The 15,408-nt window shown below is 53.7% G+C and overlaps 1 protein-coding gene across 11 annotated transcripts in view; it reads left to right on the top strand.

Moving 5' to 3' along the window:
- Positions 1-8,541, top strand: part of SEPTIN9 (septin 9) — a 136,037-nt gene extending 127,496 nt beyond the window's left edge. For all 11 annotated transcript variants that reach the window (XM_058852465.1, XM_058852464.1, XM_058852459.1 and 8 more), the window contains 5 exons: positions 766-883; positions 3,127-3,222; positions 4,002-4,098; positions 5,563-5,614; positions 6,413-8,541. In XM_058852465.1, coding sequence (XP_058708448.1) covers positions 766-883; positions 3,127-3,222; positions 4,002-4,098; positions 5,563-5,614; positions 6,413-6,548 — 499 coding nt within the window. In that variant the 3' untranslated portion in view covers positions 6,549-8,541. The remainder of the gene's footprint in view (positions 1-765; positions 884-3,126; positions 3,223-4,001; positions 4,099-5,562; positions 5,615-6,412) is intronic.
- Positions 8,542-15,408: the final 6,867 nt, after the last annotated feature.

Genomic DNA, 15,408 nt, shown 5'->3' with positions numbered 1-15,408 from the left:
CAGGTGCCTTCATCGCTGTCTGCAGGCCTCGGACATGGGGCAGTGTGGAAGTGGAGCCGTGTCCCTGCTGTCAGCAGGGAGGGATTTCCCGAGGCGCTGATCACTGGGGTTATGCAATCTCTGCAGCTCTCCTCTGCTGAGACTTCTGTTGTAGAATTTTCTGACATTTTCGCCCTCTGGAATGAGCAGCATCTCTTCTGTGCTCTGTGAGCCCCTGGAGAATTTCCAGAGCTTTTTTTAATCCCAGCTGATGAATGTGAGAGGCACTCCCGGTTTGTGCAATGAACTGGTGCTCAGCACAGTGTGAGTGTGAGCAGGGACGGTCACCTGTGGCCATTTCCACGTTGTGCTGTCCCTGGATGGTTGGTGCCAGCTGGGATAGAGCTGGAGCAGGTTTTGATTTGTACATGGCAGCGGGCTGGCCCTGCAGCCAGCATCGCCCTGCTCTCATCCCAGCACCACCAAGGACACCAGTAGCTCTGGGCAAGTTCCTGCAGTCCTCTGTGGCCATGCAGAGATAAAAGTCCTCTGCCACTTCACGGGGCTTTGTGAGGCTTCACAGAGGATAATGGCAGCTTTGAAAGGGAAATGTTTAAAAGTGTTTTCAAACCCTCTCTGCTGCTGTTGTGCTTTTAAGAAAATGTCTTTACTTGTCCTATCTGAAAGGAAGCGATTCCCTCTCTGTCTGCTCTTGGGATGCCCCTCCCTGCCAGGGGACTGCAGCAGCCTCGGAGTGCAAATCCCCTTTTTCCTGCTGTTCTCCAGGCTCCGGCCGTTGGACATCGAGTTCATGAAGCGCCTGAGCAAAGTGGTCAACATCGTCCCGGTGATCGCCAAAGCCGACACGCTAACGCTGGAGGAGAGGGACTACTTCAAACAACGGGTAAGGGGCTGCTGCCTCCTCCCCAGGCTGCCAGCCGTGGTCCCCCAGCCCTGCTGCCCCTGCTCCCCTCGTGGCTGTGCTGGCAGGGCTGTGCAGGCAGTGCCTGGCCGGGAGCCCAGCGCATTCCTCCGGCCGCAGCTCGGAGCGATCCCGCGTGGCCGCAGGGCAGGCCTGCTCTCCAAGCACTTCCTCGTGTTTCTCTTGGATCTTTGTCAGAGCAGGATAAGTTTGGAGCTCTACGTCTCCAGGCCTGCTTCTCCTGCCTCCTTTGTTATTGTTGTTGTTATTTTCAGGCTGGTTTCTGTTATTTTGGGAGGTTGATGCATGTAGGGGCTGGAAAACCCTCCCTGTGCAGCATTGTGCACTGATACAGGAACCAGTCAAAAATGTGTGGGTTTGCTGAGCTCAGCTGGGCAAGATTTAAGAGGGAAGCAAGGTATGAAATTCCCGTGGTTGGGAGCTGAGGAGGGGCTGCATCCACAGCAAGGCACAGGCTTTGCTCTGAGAGGTGCAGGTGGCCCATTTGGGGGTTTGGTAAGGGACTGTAAATCTGTTTGTGTGGGTGATGGATGTGGCTGCAGGCATGATGGCCTCAGCATTCCCTGCAGAAGTAAAAACCACCAAGCTCCTTGATCCATGAGTCTGGCCTGGGAGAAGTGAAGGGAAAGAGAGTCCTGCCAAAAGGGGACCACTCCTTTGGTTATGGACAGGATGACAGCTTAGGCAGAGGTGGTTCCATTCCCCCTTGCAGCAGAAGATGAGCTGCTCGTTCCTACACCAGTGTGGGAGCCTCTCCTTTGCAGTTCTTAACAATCAGCATCAGGCACTGAAATACCCAGTCTGGTTTTGGGGGGCTGAATCCAAACTCTCCAAGCAGTTTCCTTGGCTGGAGGCTGGCTGGGAATGGAGCTGAGGGGTGAGCCAGGCTGGGCTGGCTTGGCTTGGCTTGTCAGGCTGTTTGCACGGAGCTCTGCAGGGAGCTGGGGAGGGGACACGGAGGGGTGAGTCCATGGTGCCACATCTGCTCTCTGTGGTGGCTTCTGCAGGCTGCTGGCTCCATTCAGAGGTTACCAGTGCACACATCCCTGTGTCTGGCTGGCTCTGGCACTACCAAGTCAGTCTGGGACCTCAAATGTCACCTGGGCACCCTTGGCTGCTGATACCATGGAAGAGCATGGGGACAGTACCTGGCTCTCCTGCTCTGCACTGGCCCAGCACAGGACGAGCTCACCCTATCTCTGATTGCTTCCTGATTTTAACCAGATCTCCCAAATCCTTCCAGATGGAGGGAGAAACACATGGTGTGTTTGCTCCCAGCAGATGAGAGGGCAGGAAATCAGGCCAGGTGGGCACAGGCTGGGACCTTTTCCACTCATGCCAGTGTGCCTGTGTGTGTGCTTCCAAAAGCAGAGCCCTGTCTGCATCTGGGGGTGGTTGGTTTTGGGTTTGGATGGGGTGGGCAGGGGATGTGGAGCACCAGCCTGGCTGCAGTGCCAGTGCTGTGCTGAGTGAGTGCAATTGCTCCCTGGAGCTGGCTTTGTTGGGTTGTTCCCCTAAGCTCAGTGTGTGGGTTTGGTGGGGGGTGGGAGGCTGGCTGGGGGCATCCCCTGGGCTGGATCCACTCCTTTGCCAGCCTGCACTGTAGGACTGGAGTTACTGCCATAGGAAGTGGTGGGAGCTGCTGCCAGCCTGGGTTGGGGTTTGCAGAGTTGCAGGAGAAGGTTGATCCTTCAAGCTCCCTGTGAGCTGAACCTCTAGCCAGGAATCAGATTTCAGCATCTCTTGGCGTTGCACAGAGGCAAAGTCCTCCCATGCTGTGTCCTTGTCCCCTCAGATCAAGTTCCTTTTGCAAAGAGTGTAAACAAACACCAGAGAGCAGCTTTTCACCTTTGTGTTACAAGCCTGGCAGCTGCGTTCCCCTTTGTTTGGGCAGCTTGGGTTGTCTTGTTGTCTTTTCCAATCCCTAAACAGCATCCAGCTCGTGTTGCTTCATCTCACTCTCTGCCTGAGCTGTGTCTTGGCACCAGGTTCTTGCAGAGGCTCCAGGGCAAGCTCTTGGTGGGTGTGTGGCAGGTGAGCCCAGGTCTCTGTGCCCCAGGTGGGCAGTGTTTAGGATAGAGAGGGAGGAAGCTGCTGCTGGACATGGTGGCCATCACTCAGAGAGCCCTTTGGGAGCAGCTGCAGTGCAGTGCAGCTCCTGTGCCTGCCTGTCCTTCACCTGTCCCTCTGCTCTTCCCTCCTAGATAATGGCTGATCTCCTGGCCAACGGGATCGATGTGTATCCCCAGAAGGAGTTTGACGAGGACTCTGAAGATCGGCTGGTGAACGAGAAATTCCGGGTCAGTGTAGGGGCTGTGGCCCTGCAGCTCCAGGGGCTGGGGATGTCCTGGGGGTTCCCTTCCAAAAAGCCTCTGTGTTCTTCCCCAAGCTGCTGTGCCCTGTCCATGGGATCCTGCCAGAGCTAAGGGCAGGGGGGGAAGGAGGGTGAGAAAGGCTGGTGGGGAAGGTGTCCTGTCTGTACTCCTTCCCCATTTCCACTCCTGCCAGGTGTCCTCAGCAGAGGCTCCATGGCCCCTGCCCCAGGCTCAGGGGACAGAGGTGCCTGCCCATCCCTGGCTAGGGCAGCAGCCTTCCCAGCCCTGTGAGGGAATTTTATCTGTAGGCTGCCTGCAATTCCATGCTACAGGAATCAGATGGTATTTTTTGGCACAGTAAAGTGGAGTGGACAAATTGGAGGAAGAAAAATATTTTAGTGACTCTGAAGTTCAAAGACACCAGCTTGGATCAGGAAATGAGTTACCCACAGGTTGTCAGATGCTGGGGGCAATTCCCAGGAAAGCTTTGGGATACCTTTGCTCCAGCTGTAAATGGTGCCTGCCAAAGAGGGACTGGACTAGGCTGTGTTTGGACTGGCTTTAGGCTGGGCACATGTGCAAGAGCTGCTGGTACCCAGTCCTGTGGGCCCTGGCAGACAGCACTGCTCAGGAGCATCAGGGGCAAACCAACTCATCCCATGGAATCCTCCTGGAAATAGCTCAGTGCAGGACTTTGATCTCTGGTTTGATTTCCTGAGCAGTTCTCAGGAAGAAATCACAGCCTTGTTTTTCTCTTTCCACAGGAAATGATCCCATTTGCAGTGGTGGGCAGTGACCAGGAGTACCAGGTGAATGGAAGAAGAATCCTGGGCAGGAAGACCAAGTGGGGCACCATTGAAGGTACCTTATCCTTGCTTCCCCACCTGAGCCCACCTCCCTGGCAGAAGGCAATAAAATCCAAACCCAGCAGCAGGAGTTGAGGTGGATGTGGTGCTTCCCTGCCCCTCCAAAAAAGTTTGAGGACTGGAAACACCTTGGCCAGTTCTATGCTGGGCTCCTGGGCCTTTTTGTATCTTGGGGGGCTGCTGAGTGCTGGAAGGGACATTTCAGGGGGTCTCATGGCCTGGCTTGTGCTTCTTGCACAGTTCATTGCCTGATGGCAGGATTTGAAGGCACACCAGTGCCATCCCTGTGTCCCCAAACCCCTGTTAGAACCTTCCCCTGGCATCTGTACCCTCCACCATGCCTTTGCTTGGTGCCCTTGTGGGATCTCTTCCATTTCCCATCTCCCTTTTTTCTCCCCCATTTTATGATCATGGTTTCAAGGCTAGATGAAAGCTCCTGGCTCCAGCACATCTACTCATTTCCCTGTTCATGGTTTCTGCCAGCCAGCTGGCTCATCTCCAGTGCCACCCCTCTCATCTTCCTCCCCTTCACTTCACTGCTTCCTGTCATTTACAAGTCTTTTTGATAGGAATCCTGTGTTGAGGGATGGTTTAACAAAGCTGCCAGGAAAATCTGTATTTTGAAGCTCTGCTGCCCTCTTGTGCTGTGTCCCTGAACATTCTGAGTTCGATGGGGTTCATTAAACCCTCACCTTCTACTTGTGGCATCTGCCTTCAGCACAGGCAGACCCCCAGGACACAGCCATGGCCACAGGCAGCCTTTGCACAGCAGAGTTGTTTTTGTTTTGCCATTCCTGTGTGATATTTAATGGTTGCACTCGATGATCTTAAAGGTCTTCTCCAACATAAAGGATTCTTCTGTTCTGTGTACAGGATTGTTTGGGTAAAAAAAAAAAAAAATTAAGAAGGAATTCTTTCTCTAAATTGAGTAGAATTAGGGGTAAAAAAGCAGCTGTCAGACTGTCAGTGGTGGAGCAGCACCCCTTGATTTTTCACTATTGCAGGCACTCCTCCTGCCAGGAGCAGCCTTTGACTCAGGAGTTCATGTCCTTGCACAGCTGTCACCAGTGAGCTGCAGGATGCTCGTGGCCAAGCCACAGATGAAACTCTGTGGAGACATGCCTGCTGCTCACTGCAAAGCTCAGCATGGCCCTTCCCCTGTCTTGTTTGGGGTTCTGGGGGTCCCAGCACTGTGCTGGGGGTGCTGCTGGGAGCTCCCTCGTTGGTGGGACACTGGTGAGGGGCTGTGGGTGCTCAGTCAGACCTCACCAGGGCTGAGCTGGGGCGAGGACCTGGTGCCAGCTTTACAGCAGCAAAGAGGACTCCTGAGTCCTGCACTTGTCCCCTGGGGTGTCAGTGCCCATCTGAGCCCTCCACACGCTGGGGAAGCCCCCAGGTGCTGCTTGCCCGGGGTGCTGGCCATGGGTGCTCACTGATGGGTTTCTGTCTCTCTTGCCAGTGGAGAACACGACACACTGTGAGTTCGCCTACCTGCGGGACCTCCTCATCAGGTCAGTGCCCTGTCCCCAGAGCCTCTGGTCACCAGGTGGCATCCAGAGAAAGGGGACAGCCCAGCACAGCAGGAGGCAGCTGCTGGTTTGCTCTGCTGCTCCATCCCTCCAGCCTCCATCCCTGCTTTCCCTCCCAGCTGCAGCCCCTCTGCCAGGGGTGGCCCCGCTCCTCGGGGGCTTTTCTCAGCTGCAGTGCTGAGTTCAAGGGGGAGAGGAGCAGTGGAGGGGTCAGGACACACTCCAGGATTGCTGGCAGGGTGGCTCCAGCTTGCCTGCCAGCAGCTTTTGGCCTTAGTGGTCCCTCACCAGTGCCAGACGTCAGCCCCAGTTCAGTGACATCACCCCCCACTGGGGTGTGGTTGTGGGGTCTGGCTGGTGGCTGGTCCCTCTTGAAAGAAGCGTCCCTGCTGTGGGGGAGAGGGAGGCTGAGCCCCCTGGGCTTGCTAGAGGGGGGCATTGGGCTCCTCCCCAGTTTGCCTGCAAGGTGAGCTCTGCACACATGATCTGTTGCTGGCAGAGTTGTGTGGGGCTACAGAACCTCAGCCCAGGACTGGCAGGGTCGGGATCTCCCTGGGTGGGTGTTCTGCAGCCACAGGTCCTGTGTCCCCAAGCCCAGGTGAAGCCTTCTTCTCCTGCTGCCCAAAAATGCTGCCCATTATTGCCTTTACCTCCCTCCTGTGCCCTAAAGGCACCGTTAACAGCAAGGCAGGAGGGGACATCGGGACTGGGGCGTGTTTGGGGTGCAGAGGCCAGGCTGTGCCCAGCAAGGTGTGATTGCTCCATCTCCCTTCCCTGCAGGACACACATGCAGAACATCAAGGATATTACCAGCAACATCCACTTCGAAGCCTACAGGGTGAAGAGGCTGAACGAGGGCCAGAGCTCTCTGTCCAACGGCGTGGCCGACAAAGAGCTGGTGGCCAATGAAATGTAACCGTCCCGCGCCGCAGCCAGGACCTCGCTCGCTCACGCTCGCTATTTCTCCCCTCTTCCCCCTTTATTTTTATATAAATCCTCTGCCACTGTCCCTCTTGCCCTGGTCCCTGACCCCCTGCCGTGTTAACTGACCAAATAACCAGACGTGGAGCGGGGTGGCCGCTCTCCCCCTGCTTTGTGCCATGAGTTTTGTGCTCAGCCCCCAGAGCAGCGTCCCTGGGCCGGGGACTGTCCCTCTGTGGAGGCTGGGCTCTGGCTTGCCCCCAGCTCTGGCCCCACAGCTGAAGCCAGGGGAGCAGATCTGTGGGGCCAGCAGGGTTGGGGTGCTCTGGGAGCCCTTCCAGCCCCTCCATGCAGGGGCTCTTCTCCGTCCATTGAATTGAGGGTTCCTCCAGGTGAATGTAGCCTTCTGAAGCAAGGTACGGTGGGATGAAGAGAGCAAGGCAGTGCCATCCTTGTCTCCTGCCGCCTCCTCCGAGCCCTCTGCAGCCCTCTGGGACCTGCCAGCCCCCAACCCAGCCCCTGTACCCTGTCTACATGCAATAAACTGGGAGTGTTTAGGTGTCACCTCACCTGTCACCGACCCCCGGCCAGGCAGAGCGACCTGCTTTGGGAGAAGTGCCTTTTCAGACTGTGACCTTGCAATAGCATGGGAGAGGGGAGGGAGGGTCTGCCTTGTCTGTCTTTGCAGCCTGTAAAAAGGCTGTGAACCTCCACAGAGACTCTGGTTCCCTCTCCCTTGGGCCAGAGCTGTGGCTGATGTCCTGGGAACACTTGTGTATTTATTTGTCATTCAGTTGGGTGGTGGCGTTCAGTTGTCCGCTGAAGGCTCGGAGTGCTGCAAGGGCTGAGCGTGGAACTTCATCTCTGCAAAGCAGTGGTGGGAGGCAGAGGGTTGTCCTGTCTGACCCTTGTGATTCTTGGGCTTTTCCCTGCATCAGAGGGGGCTCTTGGGTATCTGTTAATTCCTTTTCATTTCCTGGGTCCCCTGTGTGCTGTGTGTCCAGGGGAGATGCTCCTGTTCTGCTGGTCCTTGTGCAGGGCTCTGTGCATGAGCTGACCGAGCCCTGCAGCTGTGGGGGGTGTCTGTGGGTGCTGCTCCCCCTGCTCTGCCCCCAGAGCCTCCTCTTTCCGTGTGTCTCCAGTAAATCAGACCCTGCAAGCATTAGGTAGCACTGTGACACAGGAGCAGGAGATCCTGGAGCAGAGCTCTGCAGTCCTGCCCCTCTCCCCAGCTCCCTTTGCCTTTCTGGTGTCCACCAGCCTCCCAATCCTCTCTAAGGGAAAAAACTTCCTGCAAATCACCCATTTTTGGGGGCACTCACTGAAGTGGCAGCGTGTCTCATCCTCTAGCACTGGAAGGCACCTGCAGAGCCCTGGGGGACAGAGCCTGGCTCAGCACAGGTGACCAGCAGGAGGGAGGATTTGCTCTCCCCTTGCTGGGGATGCCCAGGTGTTCAGGGGCTCCCCACACATCCCCCCCAGCAGCCAAAGGGGTGTGGACAGGGGGGTGCATTGTGAGAATCCCTTCTCCCCTTTATTCATATTCCCCCTCCACAGCAGCCCCACGGAGCTGTTGGGGAACAGCAGCTCTCTACTTGCTGACTTGCTATATTTTAGCAAAAACAACAACAAAATTGTGTTAACTAAGAAAAAAAATATATATTTCAAGTGTTAAAAAAAGACTAAAAGGGGAGAAAAAAATCTTGTGTGAGGCACTTCTGCAAATGCCATCTTAAACTTTTTTTTTTCCCTCTAGTTGGTATCTCAAGCTGAGCCAAGCAAGACACGCCGCTTTCTCCTTTGTAACCTGACTTTTTTTTTTTTGGAAGGAAAAAAAAAAAAAGAAAATAATACAATAAAAAGACCCTTCATCCAGATCTATTAAAATGGCCTTTTGGGGGTTATAAGCATTATGAAAATTTAGTCCATTTTTGTATAAATAATAGTGTTTAATATGTATTTCCCAAAATAAATGTTTCGAATGCAAATAGAAGGAGGCTTGTTTGGAAATGTCTGTTCCCAGCTGTGGGGTAATCATTGCTGCAGAGACCCTGTAGGGCTGGAGGACATGGGAGAGTCCAGCCCCAGAACTGCCCTGTTTAGGGTGAAAGATAATTCCTCATCCCACTTCGGATCCCCACCCCAGGTACCCTACAAAATGCTGGAGCTGATCCTGCTGAGCGTTTTTGGGATGGAGCCAGCCTGATCCTGAGGGGGGCAGGTGGATTCCATGGTGAAGCTGTTCCCACTGTGCTTCCTGGTTTTTTTAAGAAGTGTTTTGCCCCTAGTTCAAGAGCAAGAGCTTGTGTTTCACACCAGTGTGGCTGTGGCTCCATGGGCAGATGCTCCTCAAAACCCTACGTGAGTGCAGGGTTGGCCTGGGGATTCTCTTGGAAGCTGGCTTCCCTTGGAGGACTGGCCATCCTGAAAAGCACATTTTTCCCTGCTGTTAGAGCTCTGACACTCCCCTCTGGTGGTTTCATCTGTCTGATGTGTTCATTGCATTCTTCCCCCCAAGCAGGTAACTGGGAATCCACCTGGACACTCCTGGGTGACCAGCTCTAAGTGACCCTGCTTACCTGGGGCTGGAGAAGTGACTTCCACAGCTCCTCTCCAGCCTCAGCCCCTCTGGGATTCTGTGCACGAAGACAAACCCAGCAGAACAGCACTCAGGTCAGATTCCTGTGGTGCTCTAGAGCACAGGGCAGGCTTATGAACATTTTAACTCTGCTTTTCTGCTGGGTTCTGGTGAATTCAGTGAATTGTCTCATCTCACGTGGCAGCCAGTGAGGTGTGCAGTGATGGGCCCCCCTTTGCCCAGTGCCAAACCCATCAAAACCCTTCCATTTGTTGAGCTGCTCAGCAGTTCTGTGGTTGCTTTAGCCCAAATCCCCCTCACCCCCAGAGCTCACAAATGATTCCTGGGTGAGAAGCAGCAAAGTCAAGGTGCTCTCACTGTTGTAACCAGAGCACAACCCAGAACAAAAGCTCCTGAGGAGGGAGCAGGGAAAATCAAGGTGTAGTTGTAGCAACTACGAACAGGCCATGGCCTTGCTCCTGGAGGAATCCACAGCAGTTTCCCCCATACTGTGGGGTTTTTCTTGTGCTGGGATTTTGGTCTTTTTATTGAGTTTTCCTCATTGCTGAGCATGTGAGGGAGAGGGGACAGAGGGGGCTCCAGGGCTGCCCAGGCAGATGCTGCAATCTGAGTGTGTCCATGGAGGGAGAGGGGACAGAGGGGGCTCCAGGGCTGCCCAGGCAGATGCTGTCCTGGTGACACATTGAGAAACGGTTTGTGGATGGAGAGAGGGGAAAGCAGGCAAAATTCCCCAGCCCAGCAGTAAGGGCAGCTTTTGTTCAGCCCAGAGGAGGAGCTCAAGGGGTCAGAGGTCCCTTCATGGGAATGGTGCAGGGAATGGCTTCCAGATGTTGGGAAGCTCCAGAGAGGTGGGGTTGGCGAAGGGAGAGCAACAACAGCAGATGCTGTGATGGAACAGGGGCTTGTGTGGTGCTGTGGGAAAAATCCCAGCTGGGGGAAGGGTTGGCCATTGCAAAATTCCCTCTTGCTCTCCAGAGCCTTGGCCAAAGGGCAGGAGTGACCTGGGAGGGGCTGGATGGGGAGGGTTTGGGCAGAGGAGGGCGTGGGCAAGGAGCTGCTCCCCCTGCCCACACCCTCCCCAGCTGGCTCCAAGGGAAATGTGCCTAAGGATGCCTTGGCTGACAGAAAGGACCTTGCACTAATGGCTTATTGAGTGGCCTCACTTTAACAAATGAAGGAAATGAAGATGAGTGAGAGTTTAATTACCGATCTGAACAGGGCTTTCCACAGCAAGGATGGGCCCTCCTTACCCTGCCTGGCCCTGGGAAGGAGAGGGGACCCCCCAGAAGAGCTCTGGGGGTGCCTGGCAGCCCTGGAGGAGCAGCTGCTGGGCCAGGGAGGGCTGGAGATGGGTCAGGTTCCAAAGAGAATCTCCATCCAAAGAGGAGGACTATAAATAATAAGAATAAAAGGGAGTATAAATAATTAAAGCAGCTCATAGCCAGTAGTTCTCAAAACGTCTGCCTGATTTAAAAACTAATTACTTGGAGGGTAATCACCACCAGAAGTGCACATATTTACCCACAATGCTGCTCTTCCCTCCTCTTCCTTTCGCTCTCTTCTCCTGATTGCTATCCCAGGCACTGGCACAGACTTATCACTCACCCACAGCGCACAATAAACGCGCTTGCACTCGTCCATCTCCCTGATTAATACCATCATTGGAGACCTGCTCAGGGAGGAATAAATCCTCTCTGGGTAGGAGGCCAGGTGCTGGCAGGAGGGGAAGCTGAGCCGTGTGGTATTTGCAGAGCCCAGAGGAGCTGGGAGCCCCAAAGCAGGGCTGGAGCTTGGGATGAGCCGTGCCCAAAGCCAGGGCAGCACCTGGAGCTGCAGGGGGATGTGGCATCACCTGCTCGGTGTGAGCTGCTGCTCAGGGCCATGGCTGGGCCACCACTCACACACCAGAGCCTGCATCAACCCCTGAATTCCCTGCCTGGGAGCTGTCCTGGTGGGAAACATCTCCCTTTGATGTGCGAGGCACAGGCAGAGCTGCACGGCTCCGGCTTTAATGACGGGAAGCTCTGCAGCTGAAAGCTTGGGGGGGTTTTGATCATCTTCACTCCAGCAGAAAGGAGGATTTGTCCCTCCACCTCCAGCTCCTCACGTTGCCTCCATCACACAAAGTGCTGGTCCCAACCCTCCTGCTCCTTCTCACAAGCCCAGCAAAGCCTTTTCTTCCATGCCCACAGCAAGCTCCAGTTTGTAACTCCTCTCACGCAGTTTAGTTTGTATTTATTTGCCTGAGCTTCTCTCTTGGACCTTCACAAATTAATAAATAATTCTCACCATCAGGCTGATTTAGGAGCAGCATTGCACGGTGCTGATTCATTTAGCAAAACAGAATAATTTATTCCTAACTTATGGGATTCAGGAGACTTCCACCCGCAGCCCATGATATTTTCTCATTAACATTACCCAGCTAAGCTAAAAACTGCAATTTCATAAGTCATACTTCCTTCAAAGGCACATTACCAGCTTCCCAGGGATTCCAAAAGTTTACTGAAGCTTAAAGACATACCTCATAGCATGCAGAAATGCAAAATTCAAAAAAAAATTCCAAAGTCTCCCTTATTATTACTACTGAAACCATTTTTCCTGCCAGTTTCCCTCCCCTGAACTCTTCCCATCAGGAGGATGTTTAAGTGAGTGATGCTGGGCAAAAGACTAACACTGAATTTCTCTTTAACAAGAAGATAAAATGAAAATATTTAACTGGAAAAACAAACTGCTCTAGGGCATATCTGTAAATTACATAAGCCAAAACTTCCCTTTTTTTTTTTGTGGCTTTTTTTAGTGCTGGGGGTTGCCCACAGTGAAAAGGTGGAATGGAGGAGAGGGGTACAGGGGGATGGGTGACTCTGAGAGCTCGGGCTCATCAGGGCTGAGCAGTTATTTCAAGCTGTGCACCATTTTTAAAGCAGCTTGCTTTGGTTTGGGTTGTTTTTTTTTTTGTAAGTCACAGCTGAAAGCTCCTGCTGGCAAAGTTTACAGGCACAGCTCTTTCAGAAGTAAAAACTGTCACCTTTTAAAGGCCCATGTCTTGAAACAGCTTTGCAGAGGACAAGGACAGAGCCTGGACCCCTCTGTGTGCATCCAGCCACCCCTCACTGCATCAGCCCAGGGCTCAAATTGTGACCCCCACCTGCAGCATTCCCCCTTCCCTGCCCTTCTCCTCTCCTGCCACCAGCCTCAGAAAAAAGTCAAGATTAAAATCATATTCCTAAAGCAAAATTACACATCGCAGACTGCGCAGCCCTCCCAGGAGGATCAGGGCATTCCTCTATAAATATCTGTCTCGATATGTTTAATTTGCAGATGAAATTAAGCCTGGGAAGAAAGGGAAGGATGTCTTTTCATGTGTGGGCTGTCCGGCTTTGCCTTGAATATCAAAGTGAGGCGCCTCACAAAGCAGCGGCTCCACGGGATTATCTGAGAAACCTTGTAGGTCCCAAGTGGCGGCGCTTTCGGGATCAAAAGGTGTGGGACTTATGCAGAAAGCCAGGAAAAGCCAGCCCCAAAGAGCCAAATCTCAGGTCAGCTGGCAGAGTTCAGAGATTTCCAAGGAAACAAGAAGCTAGGTGAGGAGCCGGAGAGGTTGGGCTTTCACGTGGACTTTGGATTAAATATTAACTCGCTGCAGTGGGTTATGAGGATAAATATTTTCATTAATCATGTATGTGCTCATTATGATGGTGAGAATAGATCGTTGGAGATTCATCTGCAAGAGCTTTTCAACTCCAGACTCCCATTTTCTGCCTGGAGCTTTTGGTAAAACACCATCTTTTGCGCTTGCTCTCTTCAGAAAACTTTTCCCCCCACAAACAGTTTTATTGGTTTCAACATTTTCTTGGTTAGGCTTTGAAAGCCCCAGATGAAAAGGTTTAGCTTGAGGGTGAATGGAGAGGAGAAAATGCAGCTGTAGTTAAAACAAGGGAAGGAATGGGGTGATGGTTTTGGGGTGGGAGCCTGACCTGGGGTGGGACAACAGAGCTCACCTTCCAGGGATCTGCTGCCATGTACCAGTGACACCTCACCATCCATTCCATTAAAAATTGGATTTTTTTCCTGCTTTCCTCTGATTTTATTGAACTTTTCAATCATTATAACTTTCCTTAGCTTTCCTTCCTTTCTGTTTCTAGCAGCTCTTTTCAATTACTTGGTGCTTTCCTTTTTATTCCAGTAATTTTTTTTTTTTAAAGACTTGTCTAGAAGGAAGAGGGAAGACAGATTAAAATTTATACTAGAAGAGAAAGTGGATATATGGCCAAGAGTCTAAAACCCTGTCATTAGCAATATTTAATAAGGAACAAAATTACTGGGCAAGCTGAGATGTCTGCAAATTACTTCTGAAACTCTCCAGGATGGAAAAGATCTTCCCCAGCAGAGAGAGCTGACCGATGGGAGAAGACACAAAGGGTTTGGAAGGAGCACCCCTAATGACCACTTGTCCCACTAAAAAGATTTATGGATGTTCAGCACAGCTCTGAGGGACCCACCTCTGGGTGAGGGGTGACACTTTGGAGGTGCCTCCTGTGCCCTAAAACACCCCCTGTCCTGCTGGCACCCTCCTCCCCCAGGACTGGCTTTTTTCCTTTGGCACCAATCCCAGCCTGAGCCCTGTGGAGGAAAGGAGAGGCCATGGATATTTGATGTGTCCTTCTCTGAGCACCTCATGGAGGAGGAGCAGGCAGATTTGGGGTTGTGCTGGTGGTACCTGAGACATTTCCCAATGGTTTGGAAGCTCTGGGCTTGGACCTGTCCTACCTCAGTGTGGCACCTCTGATGTTTATCAGAGCACAGCACGCTCTCAGTGCTTCCTGCTGCAGGAGAAAGCTGTTTAAAGCAGGGTTTATTGGTGCTGCCAGCCAGCCCAGCGTGCTGGACCATCAGTGCCAGAGCTGGGGTTAGTGCAGCGTGGGAACTGTGAGACCTGCTGGAGTCAGAGCACAGCAGAGTGGCTGGGCTGGGAAAAGGGGCTCAGAAACTCCTCCCGTGCTCACAGAGCCACTCTGGTGCTTTGCTTTCCTATCTAGTGGAGCATTTATCTGCAACCTGAGTTCAGACTGAGGGCAAGCTCAGGGAAGCTGAGCCTGGTAAGGCCCAGTTTCAGCCTCAGCAGCTTTCCAGGGACTGTGGTGTGCCAAAGCCGAGCGCTCTGAGCGTGGCACCAGTTTGGCCCCACAGTCAGCAGCTGCTTCCCTGCTCCTGCTGGGACACGGGGGCACCTCGGGTACCTGCTGCAGGTCCTTGTCACAGCACAAGGGCCAGGGGAACGGGCTGTCCTGGCCAGCAGGCACAGCTCTGGGGAGCGTGGAGGTGGTCAGGCAATGCTGCCTTCCCAAAAGTGCCTCCAGAGGAGACAGCGTCTGGGCAGGCTGCAGTCACACAGACAGACAGACAGACAGACACACCACGGATAGCAGACACTGACAGACAGGCAGGAAGGGTCTCTGTGTGGAGCTCCAGTGGGGTTTATTCCAAACACACCCCAAAGGTGTCCAGGAACAAAGACAGGGAGCGATGGAGGAGCCAGGTTTATATGTGGGACTGAGGGGGCAGGTCCAAGGTCAGGGTCCAATGGGAACAGGGTGAGGTGGTGCAGAGGCGGGGTCAGGGGGAGCCAATGGGATCACAGGGGCGGAGCATTGCCCCAAACTGGGGCCAATGGGATCACAGGGGTGGAGCATTGCTCCAAACTGGGGCCAATGGGGACACAGGGGCGGAGCATTGCCCCAAACTGGGGCCAATGGGGACACAGGGGTGGAGCATTGCCCCAAAGTGGGGCCAATGGGATCACAGGGGTGGAGCATTGCCCCAAACTGGAGCCAATGGGATCACAGGGGTGGAGCATTGCCCCAAACTGGGGCCAATGGGATCACAGGGGCGGAGCATTGCCCCAAACTGGAGCCAATGGGATCACAGGGGCAGAGCATTGCTCCAAACTGGGGCCAATGGGGACACAGGGGCAGAGCATTGCCCCAAACTGGAGCCAATGGGATCACAGGGGTGGAGCATTGCCCCAAACTCGGGCCAATGGGATCACAGGGGTGGAGCATTGCCCCAAACTGGGGCCAATGGGATCACAGGGGTGGAGCATTGCCCCAAAGTGGGGCCAATGGGATCACAGGGGTGGAGCATTGCCCCAAACTGGAGCCAATGGGATCACAGGGGTGGAGGATTGCTCCAAACTGGAGCCAATGGGATCACAGGGGTGGAGCATTGCCCCAAACTGGGGCCAATGGGATCACAGGGG

Source organism: Poecile atricapillus, chromosome 17, assembly GCF_030490865.1.
Source record: "Poecile atricapillus isolate bPoeAtr1 chromosome 17, bPoeAtr1.hap1, whole genome shotgun sequence".
NCBI classification, from domain to species: domain Eukaryota; kingdom Metazoa; phylum Chordata; class Aves; order Passeriformes; family Paridae; genus Poecile; species Poecile atricapillus.
Note: the sequence above shows the minus strand (reverse complement) of the source record. Positions and strands in the feature narration are given on the sequence as shown.